The sequence below is a fragment of the Antechinus flavipes genome, chromosome 6, assembly GCF_016432865.1.
Source record: "Antechinus flavipes isolate AdamAnt ecotype Samford, QLD, Australia chromosome 6, AdamAnt_v2, whole genome shotgun sequence".
NCBI lineage: Eukaryota > Metazoa > Chordata > Mammalia > Dasyuromorphia > Dasyuridae > Antechinus > Antechinus flavipes.
In genome coordinates, this window is record NC_067403.1 from 261736899 (window position 1) to 261756704 (window position 19806).

At 57.6% G+C, this 19806-nt stretch overlaps 2 protein-coding genes across 5 annotated transcripts in view; one reads left to right on the forward strand and one right to left on the reverse strand.

Moving 5' to 3' along the window:
- Nucleotides 1-11781, forward strand: part of NAP1L4 (nucleosome assembly protein 1 like 4) — a 28808-nt gene extending 17027 nt beyond the window's left edge. For 2 of the 4 annotated variants that reach the window (XM_051966013.1, XM_051966010.1), the window contains 5 exons: nucleotides 2501-2523; nucleotides 2977-3096; nucleotides 5146-5175; nucleotides 5383-5439; nucleotides 10808-11781. In XM_051966013.1, coding sequence (XP_051821973.1) covers nucleotides 2501-2523; nucleotides 2977-3096; nucleotides 5146-5175; nucleotides 5383-5439; nucleotides 10808-10846 — 269 coding nt within the window. In that variant the 3' untranslated portion in view covers nucleotides 10847-11781. Of the gene's footprint in view, nucleotides 1-2500; nucleotides 2524-2976; nucleotides 3097-5145; nucleotides 5176-5382; nucleotides 5440-7162; nucleotides 7198-7642; nucleotides 9235-10807 lie in introns of those variants that run through there. The other 2 variants (XM_051966011.1, XM_051966012.1) reach the window with 2 other exon arrangements.
- Nucleotides 11782-12455: 674 nt separating this feature from the next.
- Nucleotides 12456-17783, reverse strand: LOC127541723 (collagen alpha-1(I) chain-like). The gene is made up of 5 exons (XM_051966942.1): nucleotides 17743-17783; nucleotides 17285-17651; nucleotides 16557-16702; nucleotides 15724-16388; nucleotides 12456-15375 (listed from the first exon to the last, which is right to left on the reverse strand). Exons 1-5 carry the CDS (start codon nucleotides 17781-17783, stop codon nucleotides 15272-15274), a joined length of 1323 nt encoding a protein of 440 aa, XP_051822902.1. The 3' UTR covers nucleotides 12456-15271.
- Between the last annotated feature and the right edge of the window lie 2023 nt (nucleotides 17784-19806).

A 19806-nucleotide genomic window follows, 5' to 3' on the forward strand; every position in this document is an offset into this window, starting at 1 on the left:
TACTGTTTTCATTTAAGTTAATTTTTGTTGCTGTAGAAACAGCATGGCTGCACCTCCTTCAGAGCCAGTGTCCACCTCAACCCCGCTATATTTCAGTTAACAGGGCTCTGAAGTTCTTTCCCAGCTGCCACCTGAGATTGAGCATCTCTTGCTCTTTGCAGCATGTCTGTTAGGTTTGTTAAGTAGTCCTACTTCGTTTTAAAAAAAAAGAGAGAGAGAGAGAAAGAAGAAGAAAGAAAAAATTATCCCTTAGTGAGCAGTTTTAGGATGCCCTGGCAGTTTAAATCTTAAACCAGTCACTAGCTTGGAAAAGGGCCCTTTTTCAATGTCATGGGAGTTCTTGTAGAGCTCTGAAGGGGTAACCTCACCAAGGAGAGAATGAAAGAATGGATGACTAAAGCATTTGTCAATTTCTGAATCAAGGGCCTGAGGTAGACCATCCTGCCATCAAGGAGCCATCTTTTTTTTCTTTTTAATGAAGTGAACATATATTTTATTTTTGTGTATAAATAACATTTTTTCCAATTACATGTAAAGATAGCGCTCAACTTGTTTTTTAAGGTTTTGAGTTCTGAATTTTTCTCCCTCTTCCTCTCTAAGACAGCAGACAATCTATCCTACAGTTACAGTAAACATTTCCTATTAGTTGTATTGTGCAAGAAAAATCAGAACAAAAGGAAAACCACAAAAAAGTGAAAATAATCTGCTCCATCCTCTGTGCAGCTCGTGTAGCTCTTTCCCAGTATGTGGCATTTTCTATCATGAGCCACCTTTCTAATGGGAAAGACAACAAAAGGCTTGTGATGGGGAGAACCTCCTTTGGATACCATGAGTGCGGAGCCCCCAGATCATCCCAGGCCCAGTTGGGGGCGGAGGGGGGGAGGAAGGGGGCGGCGCTTTTCAGTGCCGTGCCAACCGGTCCTCTCAGCATATGATCCATGGGAGCCCTAGAGATGAAACAGTTTAGATTCCTGATTCTGCTGTCTGAGCCGCAAAGGCCCCTGCCCAGAAGTTTCACTTGTGATTTTAAATCACATAATTTGGGCTTAAAGGGTCCTGACGCCCAGCAGCAGGAGCACTCTGGGGAGGACTTGCTTTGTCCTTGGCTCCCTGTGGTCGAGTGCCTGTGCTTAGTGCAGATGTTTGAGGGGAACCTTGGGCCTGTCTTAGGGCATGGTGATTTTTGGGTCCCTATTTTATAGACGTGGAGATGGGCTCAGAGAAGATTTTCTTTGTTAGGATCCTGCACAGATCAAGGGGGATTTTTTTCCCATAGGATTTGACTTGTCTAGATGTCCAGCTGATCCAGGATTCTTTGCTCCATTCCAAAGCTCTGGAGTATTTATCAAGCACAAGCTCTAGCTCCCATATCCCTCTATCTTCTTGTCCCTTCTCAGCTCCACCCCCTCACTCCTCTCTGGGACCCTCCCTTTGCTCACAGCCTTCATTCACTTCATCTTCTGTGGCTGCCAAGTGTCTGATGTCATCCCTCAGACTCGGAGCCAGGGCTGCCCTTCAGCTGGGCCTTGGAAGCCCGCTGCCTTCTGGCTCCCTCTTCCTTCATTGACTCCCAAGTCAGACTCTAGTCTACCAGCTGCTCTTCCTTTGCCCCTGCTTTGAGGCCCTCCCTCCTCCAAGAGGCTTTTCTGATTCCCTCTTGAAATTGTTTTGTCCTCCCTGTTATGCTGTGAGCCCCTTCCAGAGAAGTGCTCCAAGGTAGAGACAGTAGGTGCTGACTCTGCGAATGGGCGTTATGCGCTTCCTGCTACATCCGTGACACTTGTTTCCAGAGGACGTAGCAGGGAAGGGCACAGGCTACACCTTCTGCTGCTCCCAGCTAGCTCCTCTCCCCAGTCACCTTCATCTTGTCTCCTCTCCCGAGGTCTGGCCCAGGGACGAACGGGCCAGGGGACGACAGCCCCTCTTCTCATTGGGGGGAATGCCAGTGTGTGCCTGAGATCCAGCCTCAGGGTCATCCCCAGTCTTCCCTGGGGTCTCATCGACTTCTAGTTTCTGCTTCCAGGATGACTGGGGCTGTGTCGGTCCCGAGTATTACTTTGCTGGTTCACTCATTTCTGGTGTCACTGGAGGACTCGGGAAATGATGCTTCCTGCTCCCTTGTTTTTTAGCGAGCCTGTCAGGAGGGTACCAGGCAGCGTGGCCTGCTGCACCCTGCCCTATCTGGACCCACTAAGAGCTTGTCACGGCCCGGGAATGATTTTCTGGCCAAATCAAGTCCAAACCCATTCCTTGGGGGGGGGGGGAGGGAATGGGGGTGGTGGTGGAAAACAGACTAGCTTTGCTGTATTGGGGATTGCTCTGTCATGCCCCAGAAATCATTGGATTCACGAAGACTTAAAATGTAGTCATTTCCAGTGGGGAAAAAGTCATTAAATGGATTAGAGTTGTGAAATGGTCTCTTTCCTCATTAAGTCAGCTGGGATGAGGGCAGGCCCTGCTGTGTTTAAAGACTAATAGAATTTTTTCTTTCTTTTTCTAGTATCTGGGGATGGAGAGTCACTGGTAAGAGTCATGTTTCAAAGCATCATTTAGTCTCAAATTGCTGTTTCCTTAGACTTTTCTATGTTAATTCTTGATACTATTTTCTAATGGATTGGTACCTCATGCTAACCCCAGATTTGGTGCTGTGCCTCCCCCCAGGGGAGTCATGGTGACTGCCTGTGCCCTAGAGGCACAGGACCAGGAGCCAGTGCACTCCGCTGCCGCTCCTGACTTAGCTTTCAATAGCCTTGAAGGAACTTCCCATATCTGAGAGGTAAATATTGTAAAATGAAATGTCCCAAATGTCGCGGATCACAGTGTTGCTCTAGGTCGCAGAGCTGGCCCTCGGGACACTGGTGGCCAAAGCAGGCGGACCTCTGTTCCTAGGAAGCTGCTGTCATAGTTTGTGTCTTGGTTTTTCATTCAAAACAGGAAATCGGGCATCGTTTAACAATATGTAAATTTCCCCCACAGGATGAAGATTCAGAATTCACATTAGCTTCAGATTTTGAAATCGGGCACTTCTTCCGTGAAAGAATAGTTCCACGGGCCGTCCTTTATTTTACTGGGGAAGCCATAGAGGATGATGATAATGTATGTATATCAACCTTGTTGGTGACCACTACTGTTGTCTGTGTTCTTGTGAGCAGCTGCCAAGGTCCAGAATTGAGGGGCTGAGGCTGGAAAAGGGCCTGTTTATAGAGGAGTAAACTGAGGCCTGGAAAGCTTATTTATATGACTAAGGGAGTAGAAATCAGCTCTGCCTCTTCACTCAGATGAAGTTCCCCCCGTCCCAATTAGAGGAGGCGAGAGCATCATTAGTTTTGCTTTCCTTTGGACAAATGTCTGGCAAAACTGTCCTGCCTGGTACCCTGGTGAAAAGTAGAAGGGAGGCTAAAGATGGCTTCTTTCTCTGGTGTCTTCTCTGAGTCCTCCGTGTGTTCTGAGATACCTGTGGGTCCTCCAGGGATGAATTCTTACATAAAGAAACTGCCAGAAGCTTGCCCAGGCCCAGGCGCGCCCCTGGCACTCATACCCCGGCGTGGGCAAGATGATTACGTATTCCAAAGCCAAGCTGGTGGAATTTCCATTTCCCCTCTTCTTTTTTTCCTTCTTTTTTTTTTTTTTTTTTTTTGCTGAGCAATTGGGGTTAAGTGACTTGCCCAGAGTCACCTAGCTGGGAAGTGTTCAGAGTCTGAGGTCAGATTTGAACTCAAGTCCTCCCGACTTCAAGGCTGCTGCTCTATCCACTGTGCCACCTCGCTGCCCCTTCCCCCTATTCTTAAGAGGAACCATTTGAGCTGCTCACACCTGCATTTCATCCATGCACGGTCACTCGTGGAGCCTCGGTCTACCTTGTTCTTTGAACCCAATTTCCCTTCTTCTGTTGGGTGATTTCCATTAAGTCTCCCTCCTTCATTGTCTTGGAAACACCTTTGGAGACCGAGACCCCTTTTTTTACAGATGAAGCCCAAAGATTAAGTGACCTGCCCAGATCATGGAAGTGGAAGAACGGCCACTTGTGCCCAGTTTCCCTGGGTCGTACCCGTCGCACCACGCTGTCCCATCTCGGGAAGGCCTGGGGTTGCCGGGCTGCTTTTTAAAGTCCTCCCTCATGCCATTGTCCACCCAACATGAGGGACCAGAAGTTCACATCTGCTAGTTTGATTCTCTTGTAGGCAGAGCCTTGGGCTGGGCACTGAGGGCATTTCAGTTAAACCTAAGACTCTGATGTCTTCCTTCATGGAGCCTCTAGTCCTAGTCAGGAGGAGGGGGGATTAAGGGTAGGAAGTAGAATGCTGATAAGATGGTGGGGTTCTGTTAAAAGTGTGTGGAATCAGTAAGGGAAGGCTTCCTGGAGGTGACAGCTGAGTCTTTAAGGAGAGGGACGAATTTCCACTTGTTGGAAGCCGTCCCTGCTGGGTGTGGATGGCCTTTGGACCAAAGGCAGCTCTGGGGCTCTCCTTAAATCTTTAGGACATTTAAGGCCCCAGAAGGGTTGACCTTCCAATGTCTCTGGAACATGTCATTATTTGAGGACAAATATCGAGGACAAAGTTGCATTTGGTTTCTCCAAGAAAGAGTGTGTTATATGCGTGTGAATGAGTGTGTGCATGCGTGCACATCTACACCACTGGCACGCAGCCAGGGCGTGCTAGAAGCATGTGCACCAGAGCGCAGGGTTTGTCGTGTGTTTCCAGTGAGGCGCCTCCAAGTGGGCGAGGCTTTGCGTCTCGGCATTCTGGGTTGCAGAGAAGGGGCTGCTTGCATTGGGAGGAGGCGCTTGCCTCTTGGAGGGGTTCCTTGGCTCACCACCCTATATGGCCCCTGAGGACCCTGCTCTCCCAGTGAAATGACTTAGAGGGTTGAGATTGGGGCCAAAGACTTGACTTGGTCACTGCAAAGATTTCTGCCTGAGAGCCCCAGAACCTGACCAGGCAGGGAAGTCACTCATCTGTAAAGATCCCTCCCCAGGACCGGCAGGGCCTCCTCCTCAGTCAGACTAGAGCAGCAGGGACCCACGATGGCCAGGGGAGCTTGGCCTCTGTCCCCAGCCTTAGGGTGGCGTCCGGTGGGCACAGGAACACTTATTGACACGATTGCTGTCCTGTAGAAATCTAAACCTGTTTTTCCATTTTTCAGTTTGAAGAAGGCGAGGAAGGGGAAGAAGAGGTGAGAAAAGGGAACGAGCCCCGCTGGTCCTCTGGGTTGTCTTGGGGTGAGGGGTTGGTTTGGGAGATTAGGCTTGGACCTGCGCCAGCAGCCAGGGGGTCCTTGGGTCTTCCCATTTGAACCAGCCTGTGGATGTGGACTTGGAGTGCAGTAGTGGGGGCCGGTCGATAGTGCTCCCCTCAGTACATGTCATTTTTGTGCCCACAGGAGCTGGAGGGGGAAGAAGAGGGAGAGGAAGACGAGGAGGCAGAGAATGACCCCAAGGTCAGTGTGGGAAGCCAAACCCAGTGGGGGAAAAGGAGGTGGTGATGTGGACATTTTCCCCAAGAGGATTCTGGGGTGCGATCTGTGGGCTTGAGAGCCCCCCCCCACCCCCGGGCCTCATGGCTGTGTAGGGGAGCAAAATTATTAGAGCTCCCTGGGGTTGTAAGGGTGGCGGCCGAGCTTGGGCTTTTGTTCCTTGGCTGATGTTTGGGGAAAGTTGAACCTAAATAACAATTTTAGGAATTGCATAGTTTTAAATAGGAGGGCTCAGTGTTTAATGAAAACAGGGCCCTTGGAACGAGAAATTTAGACATGATTATTCATTTTGTCAAGACTTGGATTTTCCTAGTTGAATCTGTAAGGCTGTCGTATATATTTTCCACCTTAATCCCATTCTCTTCCTCACTGGCAGCTCTTGGGCCAAATTATAAATAAATAGTATTTATTGTTCTCTGGCATGAAATTAACTAACTTAGCGCCCGCCTGGCAACAGTTATATATGGGCAGTGAAATCTACATGCCCTGGCACTGGGGGGCAGGGAGGGTGTTTAAGTTGCACGATTATCCGCCCCCCTCTCCCCCCCCCCCCCAACACACACACACACACACACAAAAGTGAGAGAAAGTACTGAGTAGTTAATATTAATATCTGAACTTGGAATTGTAACCATCAACTCATCCTGCATTCCCATAATCTGAGGCCCTGGGGGTGGGGAAAGGGCTTCAATCGGAAGGCCAGGGATTGGGGATCTGGGACTTTTTTTTTTGCCATAAATAGTTCTCCAGCAGGCAAATAGAAATGCTTGTCTTTCAGAATGAGCCATCAGGCAGTTAAGCGCCTATTGGTCGAATCCCTGGCATGTGCTAAATGCTTACCATTTAAAGGGGGAAATGAGGCCGGGGCCTTGCAGAGCAGCAGGTCACTGCCCATTTTCCCCAGATAGGAAGTCGACCTTAGTGCCAGAAGCCATCCCGGGTTGTTTGAAGTTGCTGCATCTCCACGTTAGCTTTGTCTGCCCTGCTGGCAGAGCTCTGGGCCATGGGGCTTATTTTTACAAAATGGAGTCAAATGTATAGTTTTTCAGTCGGTTCCACTCTTGGGCTTGGTTCTCTCTCCACACCCAGAATCCTGCTCGTCAGGCTATCACCTGCAGGTCCTTGGTGTTTGCTCAGCATCCCTCCACCCCGTCCTTGTTCTTCCCCTGCTCCCAGTCTTACTCATTTTCTGAAAGAGCCCCCTTCCCCCAGTACCAGGTTCCCAAGGACTGGAAGGCAGGGATGAAAGGAAGGAGAGCCTGCGCAGCAGCAGGAGGGGAGGGCGAGGATTCACCCTGACCAGAAAAGAACGGGGTTGTTGGTTCACAATATAGTAAAGATGGCCCTTTGCCAGCAATCTTCTCCCAAGGGACAGGGGTCCAGAGACGTTCTGTAGCCTCAGAAGAGCTCAAAGTGTTAGTGCGCTACCCAGTCTGCTCATGAGGGGAGGCCCAGGTTGTTGGGAAAGGCTTTACTTGGAAGCGAAAGACGAGGCCAGCCTAGTTTAGGGTCAGGTGACGTTCTCTGAGAGACGAGAATTCGGTGACAAGAGGGTCTGTGTGTTGGAGTGGCCCCGCCGAGGCGGAGGATTTGCAGAGAAATTGTGGTTGTTTTCCTCCTGTATGATTTTGCTCATTTCATTGTCTTTCATGCTGACGGTTCCTTTCAATTTTTTTTCCCCATTTAGGTGTAATTTTTGTCTGTTTATCATTCATATCATAGGTAAGGTGGAATTCCGTTCATACCTAACTTGAAAGCTGGCGATCTGTAGCCGATAAATGTGGGGTTGTGCCTTGTTGGTTAAAGGGAGCGCGAAGCTCCCCCAGGCGATAGAAAAGAGGCCACTCAGAGCTAGCTTCCTGAAGAGTTTGTTGTAGAGCAAACCTCTGTAACGTGGCACCGGGCACGATGCCGCTGCATCGTCCCGAGCTGGATTCACTCGGGCTCCTGCCTCTTGAAGCCCAGCTTTTCTTCCAGTCAAGGCACTCGAGCTAGGAAGGTGCCATCCATAATTTTCATCTGGGACCCTCAGGCACAGGATCACCTGGGCGGGGGTGGCGGCTCCCCCGGGCACCCTCCCGAGATGGGGAAAAGGAGAGGCAGAAGAGGAGAGGGGGGCAGCTGTTTTGTTTTGTTTTGTTTTTCTAATTTTCATTTTGTTCTCAAGTGCGTCAAGAAGGACATCTAGAAAATACGTCTAGAGCAGTCAGACCAGAAAAATGTGAAACAACTTAGGCAAAGAAATAATACACTCTTTGTATTGATCCCGTAATGTTTTATTTTTCATTTAATGTTGAAACCTCTCCAAGAAGGCAACTGGTGTAGTTAGGCCTTGTCGGGTGTTCTAGTGTGAAGTTTCTGAAGAATCTTGTGATGTTAAAGGGACTCTTGCCGAGTTAGACAGTCCCACCCGGTGACCCCCTCCCACATAGGTGACTTTTTAAGGGTGTTTCTTCAGCTGTGTTCAGGAGCCTCCATGCTGGATGTAGTTTGCTTAAGCTTGGAGTAAGGTAATAGAGGGGAAGAAACAGCTCGGCTAGACGAGCCTGAAGCCCGGGGATGGGTCTGCAGGGAAAGGGGAGGAGGATCAGCACAGAGATCCTGGGAACAACTTCGAAAACCCACCCTGGTTCTGGGTTCCTGAGGAACCTCCAGAAGCTAGGATTATCAGCAAAGGGCTACACATAGAAAGAAAGATCCACCTTTTAGCTGACATAGAGTCCATTGTTATTTAACAAAATCCAGTTTTTATAAGCAACGTAGAACTAGAACTAAGTCAGGTTTTTGAAGAGTTTAGGACTTTGGACTATTAAACCCCTGTATTTCACAACAGAAAAATGATTTGGTTTATTATTGAAGGCATTATGGATCTCGTTTTAGATTGTTTATAAATTTCTATAGAAAACCGAAAGGTTTTTTTTTTTTAATTTTTACTGGGTTTTGGGGGAGGGGGGCGAATTTTTTTCAAGTTTGTTTTTAAAACAGATCCTTCTTACTATAGCAAACTGATTGTTTGAAACTCATTTTGTAGATCCAGATAGGGACTGCAGGAGAAAAAGTTGCCTTTGCCATTGCCTCATGGCCACGTCGGCCAAAGTCCCTTCGTGGGATTCCTTCCGTGTCCCCTCCTCCCCCTCGCTTTGCTGGGAAGACTGGTCTGCCCCCTCCTTGCTTGCGGTGCCCCTTACTGGGCCAGCTTGGTGCAAAGCAGCGAAGTTGGCCCGAACGGCCCCATCTTCTGGGCTAGGACGGCCCGGCTGACACAGGCCTCGCTTTGCAAGCCTTCCTCGCTTAGACCAGAAGTGGGATGATGGTCCCGTCAGGGCAGAATAGGGGGCGCAGCAGATTTGTGCCCCTCAGCCTTAGAGATGATTTCTCTTCTAACTGCCGGTGCTTGGGGTACATGATGCTCACGGCAGCCCTGCAGTGATGGAGGCCGCACAGCCCGTTCTCTTAATGGCGCCTCGGCGTGTAACTGCTGGTTATTGAAAGCCCCTCCCTCCCTCAGCGAGCAGTTTGGGGCGGTGACCGAGCCGGCGTGAGAGGCTTTTCACAGTCGGCCCATGAAGGAGCGGACAGGCCTCGTTTGCAGCCCGCGAAGTCGAGGGTCAGCGGGCTGCCCTGGCCTGGGGCCTTCGGCCAGTTCTGAGCCTGGTGCGCCGTGCCAAAGGCAGGCGTGTTTAGGTCTTTTTCTTTTTTCTTATGTTTAATAGAATCTTATCTTTTCCCCTTCCATATAAAGAGAATTTTTGTCATTCACTTTTTTTTTCAATAGCTTTTTATTGACAGAACACATGCGTGGGTAATTTTTCAACACTGACCCTTGCGATCACTTCTGTTCCAACTTTTCCCCTCCTTCCCCCACCTCTAGACGCCATTCACTTTTGGAAGTGAATTCTACCCTCCAAATTTTTCTCCCTCCCTTCCAAGATGTCAAGCAATTCCGATGTAGCTTATATATGTACAGTCATGTGAACCATATTTGCACATTAGTCGTGGTTGTAAAAGAACTATCGGGCCGCTAGGTGGCGCAGTGGGTAGAGCATCAGCCCTGAAGTCAGGAGGACCAGAGTTTAAATATGGTCTCAGGCACTTAACACTTCCTAGCTGTGTGACCCTGGGCAAGTCACTTAACCCCAACTGCCTCAGCAAAAACAAACAAAAAAAAGGAGAATAATCAGAACGAAAGGGAAGAGCCATGAGAAAGAAAAAAAGAAACACATTTTCCCAGACTCCATGGTTCTGCCCGTGGGTGGTGTTTTCCACCACAAGACTCTTGGTGTTCTTGGGGGGCCATGTTCAGTTCTTTTCAGTCAGAACGTGAGTGATCGGTTCATCTGACTCCCCGGGATCTGGCAGGGCCCGGGCCACGGAGAAAGTAGTCCTGACGGAGCTTCTCCGGGGTTGCCCTTCCTCCAATCGCTGCAGCACCTGCTGGGCCGACCCGCTCTCTGAAGCTTTGCTTCTCCCAGACTCCTATGGAGCCCTGAGAAGAGGCTGCTTGGGACTCCCGTTCTGCCCTCAAGCAACCTAAAACTAAGTGGCCAATGTCAGATGGACAGGAGAACGGAGTTGGCCCCCAGAGGCCATTGGGCCTGGGAGTCTCTGACCACCGGGCTTGCCTTGGATGGCCTTTCCCCACGGCTGCTGCTTCCGAGAATTTTGGGCGAGGTGCCCCCTAAGTCAAGGCAGACCCTCTGTGGAGGTCCAGAGGAAAGGCTGCTGGGGAGCCCCTTCCCCAGCCCCACCTGCACCCCTCAAGCCATTGCCTCACCCTTGGAGAGAGATCTCCCTTTTCTAAAATAGCCTCCTTCCCAGGCCTTGCTGCCCCCTTGTGTCCCGACCTCTAGGCTTCAGGTGAACCCTGACCTCCTGGGCTGAGATACACTGGGATTTTCTCTAGCTTTCTTCCCAGGGAAGGGGATCCTCCTTGTCCTAGCCCCGGGTCCAGAAGGCCCCTGGAAGGGCAGGATTGAACCGGAGGAGAGAGGCAGGGGCTCTTCCGGCCCTTCCTGTCCAGGGAGCTTGGCTCCTCCAAGAAGTCCCCAAACCGTTCCCTCAGCCAGTCTTGTGAGTGGGCTTGCTTTTCAGTGTGGGCCGGGACCGGTTCTGACTTGTCTGAAGGCACGTTTAGAAGGCCTCTGGGCCTTCTGCTGGTCTCGGCCTCCTCCGTGGAGGCGAGGGAGCGCACTGACTCATTGGCCCCGTCCCCGGAAGCACAGACGCGGCTGTCGGCGCTTCTGAGGGCACCCAGGCTCGGGGGAGCGTGGCTGGCTGGGTGCTGGGGGCCACCGCCAGGCCGCGGGCTCAGGGTCTCTCTTTCTCTTGGCAGAGAGAATGCGGCCAGCCTGCAGAGTGCAAGCAGCAGTGACGCGTGCGGACGCGCGCCCCCGGGAGAGGCTGGGCCGCCTCGGACGAAGGGACGCCTCGGGAGCCCGGCCCGCGGCCCGGGCCCTTCACTCGCCGCGGCGCAGCCTCGGTCTCACTAACAACGCTTACGGTTAACTTGTTTTCAAGTGCGTGGTTTTCACTTACACTTTTTTTCTTTTTGCCTAATTTGTACAGTGGTAACTTTGATGCGTTTCGCGAATAGGAGGTTTCAGTCAAGCGCCCTCTCTGCCCGCCGGGCCGCCTGTGAGCTGGCGGGCGTACAGGGGCTGGGGCGCGATGGTGACTCGGTTAGGTTGGAGGAGGTAGGACCCATGCACACACACGCATGCACGCGCGTACTCGGCGCACTCACACACACTCCCCCGCCCTCACCTGCTTTAACGGCCTCTTTATCCCAATCATCTCAGAGCTGCCAAGTAGAGTAAAGCCACGTTGGCCGGGGGGTGGGGGTGGGGGTGGGGGTGGGCCGGGGGCTCGGGCAGGACATTTTCCTATTTATTTCCTTGTGTTTGTACGTACTCTGAAGTCGGGCTCGCGCACATTTCTGAAACCATGTTTGTGTGACGGGAGGTCCGGCGGATCCGGTCCGGAGAAGAGGGGCCGGCGAGTCCCTCCCGGAGCGGAGCCCGAGACCCCCGAGCTGCCGAGGCCCGGGGAAGTCCCCGCGGAGGCTCCCCGGCCTCCTCCTCCTCGGGGTTCGGCGTGTAGGATTTCGGAGGCCCCTTTGTAGTGATTCGGTCCCTGACGCCCATCTCCAGCCACCATCGACTAGCAGCTTTATCAACACTGTGACCAGGCGCGTAGAGAGTGCTCCAGCCTTACCTTAAACGATACACATTTGTAACTTAACAATACGCCGTGTTTTCAATTTGTACAGAATAGTTAGGATATTCTATTAAAGTTGTGAAACAGGAACCCGGCTCGCCTCTGCTTCTTGGGGCTTGGCTGGGGCGGCTGCCCGCGTGCCCGAGGAGATGACACTGCCCGCCCAGAGACGCTCCTGTTGGGCACCGTCTTACTCAGCGGCTTCCCCGTGGGAATCTGCCCGGGTGAACGAAGCCTTCCGGGGAGCCCGGCCACGGCCTCGGCTCGGCGTCCGGATTCCTTGGGCACGGGAGCGAGGACCAGCAAAAAATGGGGAAGTAGCAAGGGGAGTGGGGCCAGAAAGGCTCGGGCTGGATACCAGGAGGAGGTGTCTGATCCTGGGCTTGAATTGGAGATTTCATGGCATGGGACTGGGGGCTGGGCCTGGAATCAGGAAACGGGGGGGCTTGAAGGTGGGTGATGAGGGGTGGGGCCAGAGGGCTGCCTCTTCCCCTTCTCCCAGTCCTCTGGTAACCGGTGTGAAGGTGCACCTCCTCCCGTCTATCACCAGGCCCAGAGCCCCGCAGAGGGGCCGTGGTCGGGCTCCTGCTCTCGGTGTGTCCCCCGTAATGCACTAGTCCCAGGGTCAGGAGGACCCCCATTCCTCTCTGAGGCAGACAGCACGCTCCTGCCCTCTCTGGGCAGGTGAGGTTGAGGCAGACAGGATTTGAACTCAGGTCTTCCTGATTCCAAGGCCTGTGTTTTGTCCACGTGGAGTTCAGGGCAGAGACCTGTTGCCCCTGGAGTGTCCCGGGGCCTGGCGGTCGTGGACGACCCTGAGCAGCTGGAGCATTTTGTAAATCCCTACTTTTATCCTCATTTCACAGGCCACTGAGAGCCGGTGGCCAGACGGAGCTCCCTTCCCAGGAAGGAGTGGGGGCCGCTCCGACGTCGCCAGGGCACCTTGAGCCAGTCCCAGGCCTCCAAGCCTTCCCCGTCTCGAGACAAAGCGAGGTCCGTCCCGGCTCCGCCCTGGGGGCAACAGCCTCGGTCCCATACTCCATGGCCCCAGGACCACCCCGGACACATGAACCAGGGACGAGGAACCGCCCAGTGGGCAGAAATGTACTTTTATGTTGTAGCTGCAACGCCGCCTCCACGTGTCCCTCTGTCCTCCCAGAGACCCTTCCCACTGACCAAGGTCGCCATTGCTGATACTGGCCAGGGAGGACCCTGTGGCTCGCCCCTGCCCGGATGCTCACTGGGGTGGGGGTGGGGGGCGTTTTCCATCGGCTCTGCTCCCTTCCTGCTTCCCTGTGTCCATCACCCACAATGCTTTTTGAATATGTTGGGGAAAATGAGAAGGAAAAACCAGGGGAGAGAAGAGGGAACCAAAGGGGACAGGGCGGGAGTTGGTTTACGTTCAGTCCCCATGGTTCTCTCGGGTGCGGATGGCATGAAGTTTCCATCCAGGGTCTCGAGATCGCCCACATGTACCCCCACCTGTCCGGCCATTCACTGGTCATCTCGTTTCCAAACTCATTTCCTAATCACCAGGAAGAGCGCTCCATACGTGGCTGCAGCTGGGGTCCCTTTCCCTCTACTTGGGCCGCGGACGCAGCAATGGCCCCGCCGGGGCAGAGGGGACTTGGGGCACAGCTCCCCAGAAAGGTGGGATCGTTCCGCCAGCTGGGCCTCAGGCCCCACCTCCCTCCCACGGTTCTCCCAGTCTGAGAGGTGCCAGGTGGGGTCTCCCAGTTTTAATTTTCGTCAGGAGAGCATTTTTTCATGTGACTAGAGCTTTCGTTTCCTCGCCTTTGACCCTGTATAGTAACAGAAACGTGACCTTTGTCCCACACTTGGCCCTCGAGCTTTCCCAGCTTTGCGCTTCCCTTTGGTCTGACCTTGAATTTAAGGGAACCAAAGTCGTCCCTTTGGCGGTTCATGATGTTCTCTGCTGCTTTGGGCCGACTTCTCCCTCCTCCAAAGACCCCAGAGCTAAGTCACCCCTCCCTCTCCCAACTTACGGCCCTTGTGCCCCAACCGTGGGCCCCTCCCACCTCGTTTCGGGACGGCCCCCGGTTCTGCGGCGCGGCACCTTCCATTAGCTCCCGGCCCCGTTTCTGTGGCGGGCCCGTGCCCACAGTGGCGAGTCTGGTTCCCGGCACGGACGTTTCCGTCACTTTATTTGCAGACTTCCAGGTTACTTTTCAGAGCGGCCGGTTCTCGGCTTCACCGGCGATGCCCCCGGCGGCTCCTCGTCCCCCACCCCCTCCCATTGTGCCCTTTTTGTCCTTTTTCCCATTTGCAGAGGACGAGGTGACGCTTCTGGCCGAAGTGACATCTCCTGGCGGTTCGGAGCATTTGTTGTGCGGCAGCCACGGGGAGAACCGTTCGTCCCTTGGGACCGTCGGGTCACCGGGGAGTGGTCAGTCCCATCCCCCTCCCCAGAACTGTGGGCTCTTTGTCCTACTTTGGTCCTTTCCAAGCCACGTGTCCATTTAGAATATCGAGGGCGGCGAGGGGTCGCCCCGGCCGGTCTGCCGGCCGTTCCCGGCTTTCCCGGCGCGACGTCCCTCCGGAACGGGGCCTCGCCGGGCCCCATCTCAGGCAGACGGCCCCGGCCGCCCGCGCGGGTCGAGATGCCCAGTGTCTGAGCGGGCGCGCGATCCAAGGCATGCTCGGGCCGCGGCGGCACCGGGACGGCGAGCTTGTACTCCAGGGGCCCGATGGGAGTTGAGGCAGGGCGGGAGGGGGCGTGGGGGAGGGCATCTTGTGCCTGTCGCTCTCATGGCGGCCTTCGACGCGAGCCCGTCTTTCCACACACCAAGTCTTTGTAGGCAGAGGGTTTGTTGAATGGGTGAATGAGTGAACGAATGAGGGAGCCCGGCCGCTCGCCCGTCGGCGGGGGCCCGCCTGGCGCTCCGGGGAGTCTCTGGGCCCGGGGGGCTGGCCCTAGGGGGCATCGAGTGCCGAGCCAATGTCAGGCGGTCCTTGTCACTGACCCGGGAAACCACAGATGCAGGAATGCAGAATGTCAGTGGGGAAAAGCCCACTCAGGCTGGTGTCTCATTTTATAGATGGGGAAAACCGAGGCCCGGAGCGGGGAGGGGGCTCCCCCAGCCTCCCCATCCGGTGGGGGACTTGGCCGAGGACGCGGGGCCCGCTGGCGGCTGCAGGAGGCCGGGCGAGGAACGGGCCCGGGTGGGGGCGAGGCTGGGCAGAGGCCCCGGGGTGCCCCCCCGGAGGTGCCCTGGTCCCCACGCTGACCTCAGGTCTCTGCCCCACCCCCACCCGTCCCCTCGGCACCAGCAGGCCTGATGCGGCTCCAAGTGACAGAACCTGCCTTTGGGAAGGTTCCCGGAAAACCTCCCGTTCCTGTGAGTGGGGGGGGGGGGCCCGAGGGTCCACCCTGACCGGCTGCTCTGGGCCCGCGGGGCTTCCCGGCCAGGGGCGTGGCCACGGGGAGGAGACTCGCAACTGCAATAGGGAAGGTCTTGGCAGGTCGGGAGTCCAGCTTCTTCACGTTGCAAATAGGTAAACTGAGGCAGGAGGTTCCCCAGGGAGTGAGGAGGGGGTGTTCTGAGCCTGGCATCGGGCCTCAGCCTTGCCCGTTTCCTCTCGGGGGCCTCTCTGCTGCTCCACTTCTGAAGCTCAGGGATCCGGGAGCCGCCTTCGCTTCCAGGTGGGCCGGGAGCTCCGCGCCTGTGTGGGGGCCGAGCGGACGGGCCGTCAGGGGCATTGCTCTGCCCCCCGCGGGCTCGTGGGGACCCCTTGGCTTCAAGCACCCCCCACCATGTGTCAGGGCCGACCCGGGGGTATGGCAGCGCCCCCTAAACGTGCGGCCATTGCTGCCTCTCCCGCCTGGGCCTGGGGGCTCCAGGGCCTCCGAGCCCTCTTGACTCCGAGTCCCCCTCCCCCCCCCCGATTCCGAGCCCCCCCGACTCCAATCCCCCCTCCCCCTGACTCTGAGCGCCCCCCTGTGCCTCCCCCCCCCCCCGACTCGGCCCTTCCTGACCAGCCGATCCCAAGCCGTTGCATCTGTGGGCTTACCTTGGCATCCCTTCCCAGGACCCCGAGAGGGAGTGAGGCAGAGGAGCGGGCGCGGAGGCGGGGAGGGACGCTGGAGCACGTCCGGAAAACTTGGGGGCCGCGGGAGCGAGCTGCTGCTTCCGGGGCAGCCTCCACTTTCCTGTCTGTAGGATGGGGAGAGACGGTTTCCCGAGGTGTGGCCCTCGGAGCGCTTGGAGAGCAGCAGTCCCGGGATCCTCTTCTTCCTCAGCCCCTGGGGTTGGGGGCTCTCCGGCGCCGTGCAGAGCCTGGCTCCGGGCTTTTCTGAGGCGCGCTGCTGCCCCCCCCCCCCGGGCCTGGCCTCCGTGTGAGCTCCGGGAGAAGCTGCCTCCCCCACGGCCCGAGACTCCCCCGGGACGTCGGGCTCCCCAGCTGCCTCTGCCGGGCCGGAGCTTAAACAGGGGCCTGGGCTGGGGAGAGCCTTTGCCCCCCGCAGACGGGCGACGGGGCTACAGAAGCTGCCGCAAATCTCCGCTGGGCCAGGCGGGGCGGCCCCTCGGGCTCCCTGCTCCGGGGGTCCGAGGGCGGGGTGCTGGCCGGTAGTGGGAGGCCCAGGGAGCCCCCCGGCGTCGGGGCCTCGCTTCCCCTCCTTTACCCCCGCGAGCAGCTCCCCAGGGACTCTCCACGGCCCCCAGCCGTGCTCGGGGCTTTGGCCCTCGGGGAGGGAGAGCGGCCGGAGGCCTGGGAGTCATCCAGGGAGCTTGGCCGTGGCCACGAGGCCGGGCTGCGTCCGCCCATCCCCGGTCCCTCAGGAGGCAGATGGGAGGCGAGGCCGGGGGCCCGGGCGGCCGCCGGGAGGTGGGTCAGCTCCTCACGGGAGCCGCTGGGAAGCCTCAGGGAGCCGAGAGCCGGCTCGGAACCCTGGGGCCGCTGGCAGTTGGGGGACAGTTAGGGCAACCAACAGCCTAGGGACCGGGGAGAAACGGTCACAAGTGGTGGAGAGTGGGGGTCCGAGCGGCCCCTAGGGCCGGACAATCCAGGCAGGAAGGGGGGGGTCTTAGGGTCACGGGATCCAGCCTGCTGGGGAGGGCTTGGGAGAGCCCTTGGGAAAGTGCCGCAGGGCCCGCTTCTTCCCCCGGGGGGCCTGGTGGTTAAATACTGATCCCTTGTGGGGAGCACTCCCGCCTGGGCGCCCCCCCCCCCCCAGCAGGATTTCTGACACCTTCACACATGGCTAAATGAGAAAAGGGCCCGTGGGCGGGGTGACCGGGCGGGGGTGACCGGGCGGGGGCGCCCTCCAGGGAGGTCCCCTGGCCCCAGCGCTCTGGGAAGAATAAGTAACTGGGGCTGGCGGAGGGCCACCAGGGGGCGCCACAGGGCTTGCGGTGCTGGAACTCCAGGCAAGGAGACCAGAGTTCTAATCCAACTGTGGCTCCTTCCTTGCCCGGCCGTCCCGGCCATCCCTTCACCTTCCCTGCCTCAGTTTCCTCAACTGAAAAATGAGGCCATAATAGTAACTTTCCTCGTGGACCTTGCCCATAGCAGGCGCCTAATAAATGCTTGTTTCCTGCCCCCACGGTCCCAGGCCCTAACTGTCCCTTGCGGGAGTGGATTGATTGCGAGACCCGTTGTGAGCCCCGGCCAGGTGGTCCAGAGGGGCCGCCCCCACCGCCACCCGCCTGGGCTGAAGGGTTTGGTCCCCACTTCCCCGACCCCTGCCGCCCTCCTCGGGCCCGGCTGGCTCTCCGGAGAGTTCTCCAGGCCTGCCCCCCCCCATGGACCCCCGGGAGGCGCCCTGGGGGCTGGCTGTCCCCTCTGCCCCCGGCGCTGCCCTTTGGCCTTTGCTCAGGAGTAACGGGTGTGAATCACTGAGCACACACGGGTGGGGGGCCGACTCCCCACGGCGACGCCCGGGTGCTCCTGCCTCTGCGGCCTCGCCCAGGGCCCGGGTCCGGCGGCAGGAAGGGACGCTGGGACCGAAAGGGGGAGGGGAGAGGGGGCTGGGGGCCAGAGCCCCGGGAGGAGGGGAGGAGGCGGGAGGCCCCTCTTGTCAAGTGGGACCTTCCGGCCCTGGGAGCCACCGGCCGCTGACCAGTTATCATGTGGACTCAGTAACGGCGGAAGAGGGCAGGGCTGGGCCGCCTCCCACGCTTCCTCCGGGAAGGGGACTTTGGTCTCCGGCCTCCACCCCTGGAGCACCCAGGCTGGGAGCACAGCCCGGAGGAACTGAAGGGCTGAGGACGGACTCTGCTCCCGCCCAGCCGCCCCCTCCAGCCCTGCCCGGCCCGGCCGCTCAGCCACCGGGGGCCCATGATGGGCCCAGCTCAGGGCTCTGCTCCCTGCCCCCGGAATCCCACTGCCGCCTCCTCTCAGCGCCCTGATTTCCGGCCTGAGACCCCAGGCCCGAGCCTCCAATTTTCCCGCCGGCTTCCTGGCCCCTTTGGACCCAGAGCTGAGAACAGGGACTGCCTCCGGTCTTGTGGTAGTCCCAGCCCCAAGGCTCTCCAGCACACAGTTGGTGCTTAATAAATGCTTACTGACTGCTGCTGGAAGAGCTTTAAAGCGTGGGCCCTTTCTCCCTGCCTTTGTGGTGGGTGCTCAGGGAGGGCCCTGCAGGGCCAAGGGGTTAGGGACAGCTCGGTGGCTTCTCTGGGCTCTGCCCAGCTTGTAGGTGGTTAGGTGGCAGAGGAGAGAGACAGAGACGTGGAGGGGGAGAAGAGAGACAAACATGGAGGGAGAGACAGGAGGGAGACAGGGAGATAAAAGAGAGAGAGAGACAATCGAGATCGAGGGAGTCCTGGGTTCGAATCTATCTTAGACTCATCTGCTCTGTGACCTGGCCAAACATTACTGCCTCCTCTGCCTCGGTTTCCTCTAACTCTTAATTTGTGCGCGGCCGTTTCCCAGGAGTTCTCGCGTTCTTTGGCCTCTTGCCAGCCTGGCTCGGGCGCTTCCTTGTGCACCCCCGTCGGCCGGAGGGCCCCCCCTTTAGGTGACGGCACCCGGAGCCTCGTTTGCACACGGGGTGCAGCGAGGGGGAGCGAGAAGGGTCCCCCCGCCCTGGGCGCTTTCAGGGGCGCCGGAAGGAGCCTGTGTGACTGAAGGACGGGAGCCGGGCCGAGCCTCTCGGCGTCTCCCAGTCCTCCCTGACCCCCAGTCTCCAGCGGCTCCCTAGATGCCCCGGGGCCCCGTTCCCCTTCCCCTTCCCCTTCCCAGTGCAGCGGCGGCCTGTGTCCCCCCCGCTCCGCCTCTGAAGCTGCCCGGCCCCTCTCCCCTCCTCCTCCTCTGCCCACCGCCCCTTCGGGAAGGTCTCAGCATGAACGGGGTGGGGGGGAAGAGGGGAGGAGGAGGGGGGTGCAGAGGGAGGTGCCCCTGAGAATCCTGGGGAGCCGCACCCAGGAGCTGCAGAGCCGGGAAGGGGGGGGCACGGAGGTGGACAAGCAGGTCCAGGAGGAGGAGGTGGCTCTGAGGGTCCGTGCTCGGGGCCTCCTGTGGAGGGCGAACACAGGGGTGGGTGGGTGTGTGTGTGTGTGAGGGGGAGCGTAGGAGGGGTGGAGATGAAGATTCCGACTGAAGTCTTTGGGGGGGGGCTGCCCTGAGAGGGCCCCCCCCTCCCGTGAAAGAGCCTTGTTGGGGGCGGCTGAGGGGCGCCCGGTCTCCGGGTCCCTCCCTGTCCGAGTCCTGATTGGCTAGAATTTTCAGTGGGCGGGGCCAGGAGAGTCTGGAAGCGGAGGCAGGGACTGGCGGGCCTTGGCCCGGACTCCCCCGGGGGGAGGGGCAGCCTGACGGAGGCTCCCCAGGGGGCGGCAGAAAGATTCTCAGGCCCATTTTACAGACAAGAAAACCCGGGCCTGCTTAGCCTCTGCCAAACCTCCGGGACCGGCCGGGCTGACCACGCCCCTCATTTGACAGAGGCGGAGCCTGAGGCCCCCCCCCAGGGCCACGGTGGGAAAGCGTCGAGACTCCGCCTCCCAATCCCGGCCCTTCCTCCTGGCCCCGGGCTTGGGGCCCCACGGACCCTGCGCCCACGTTGGCCCACGGTCCGGCTGCGCAGGAGCCTCCTCGGGCCCGCCCTCCGGGCTCCGGGGCTCCGGCTTCGCACTCGCCCCGTCCCGGCAGCCCCCA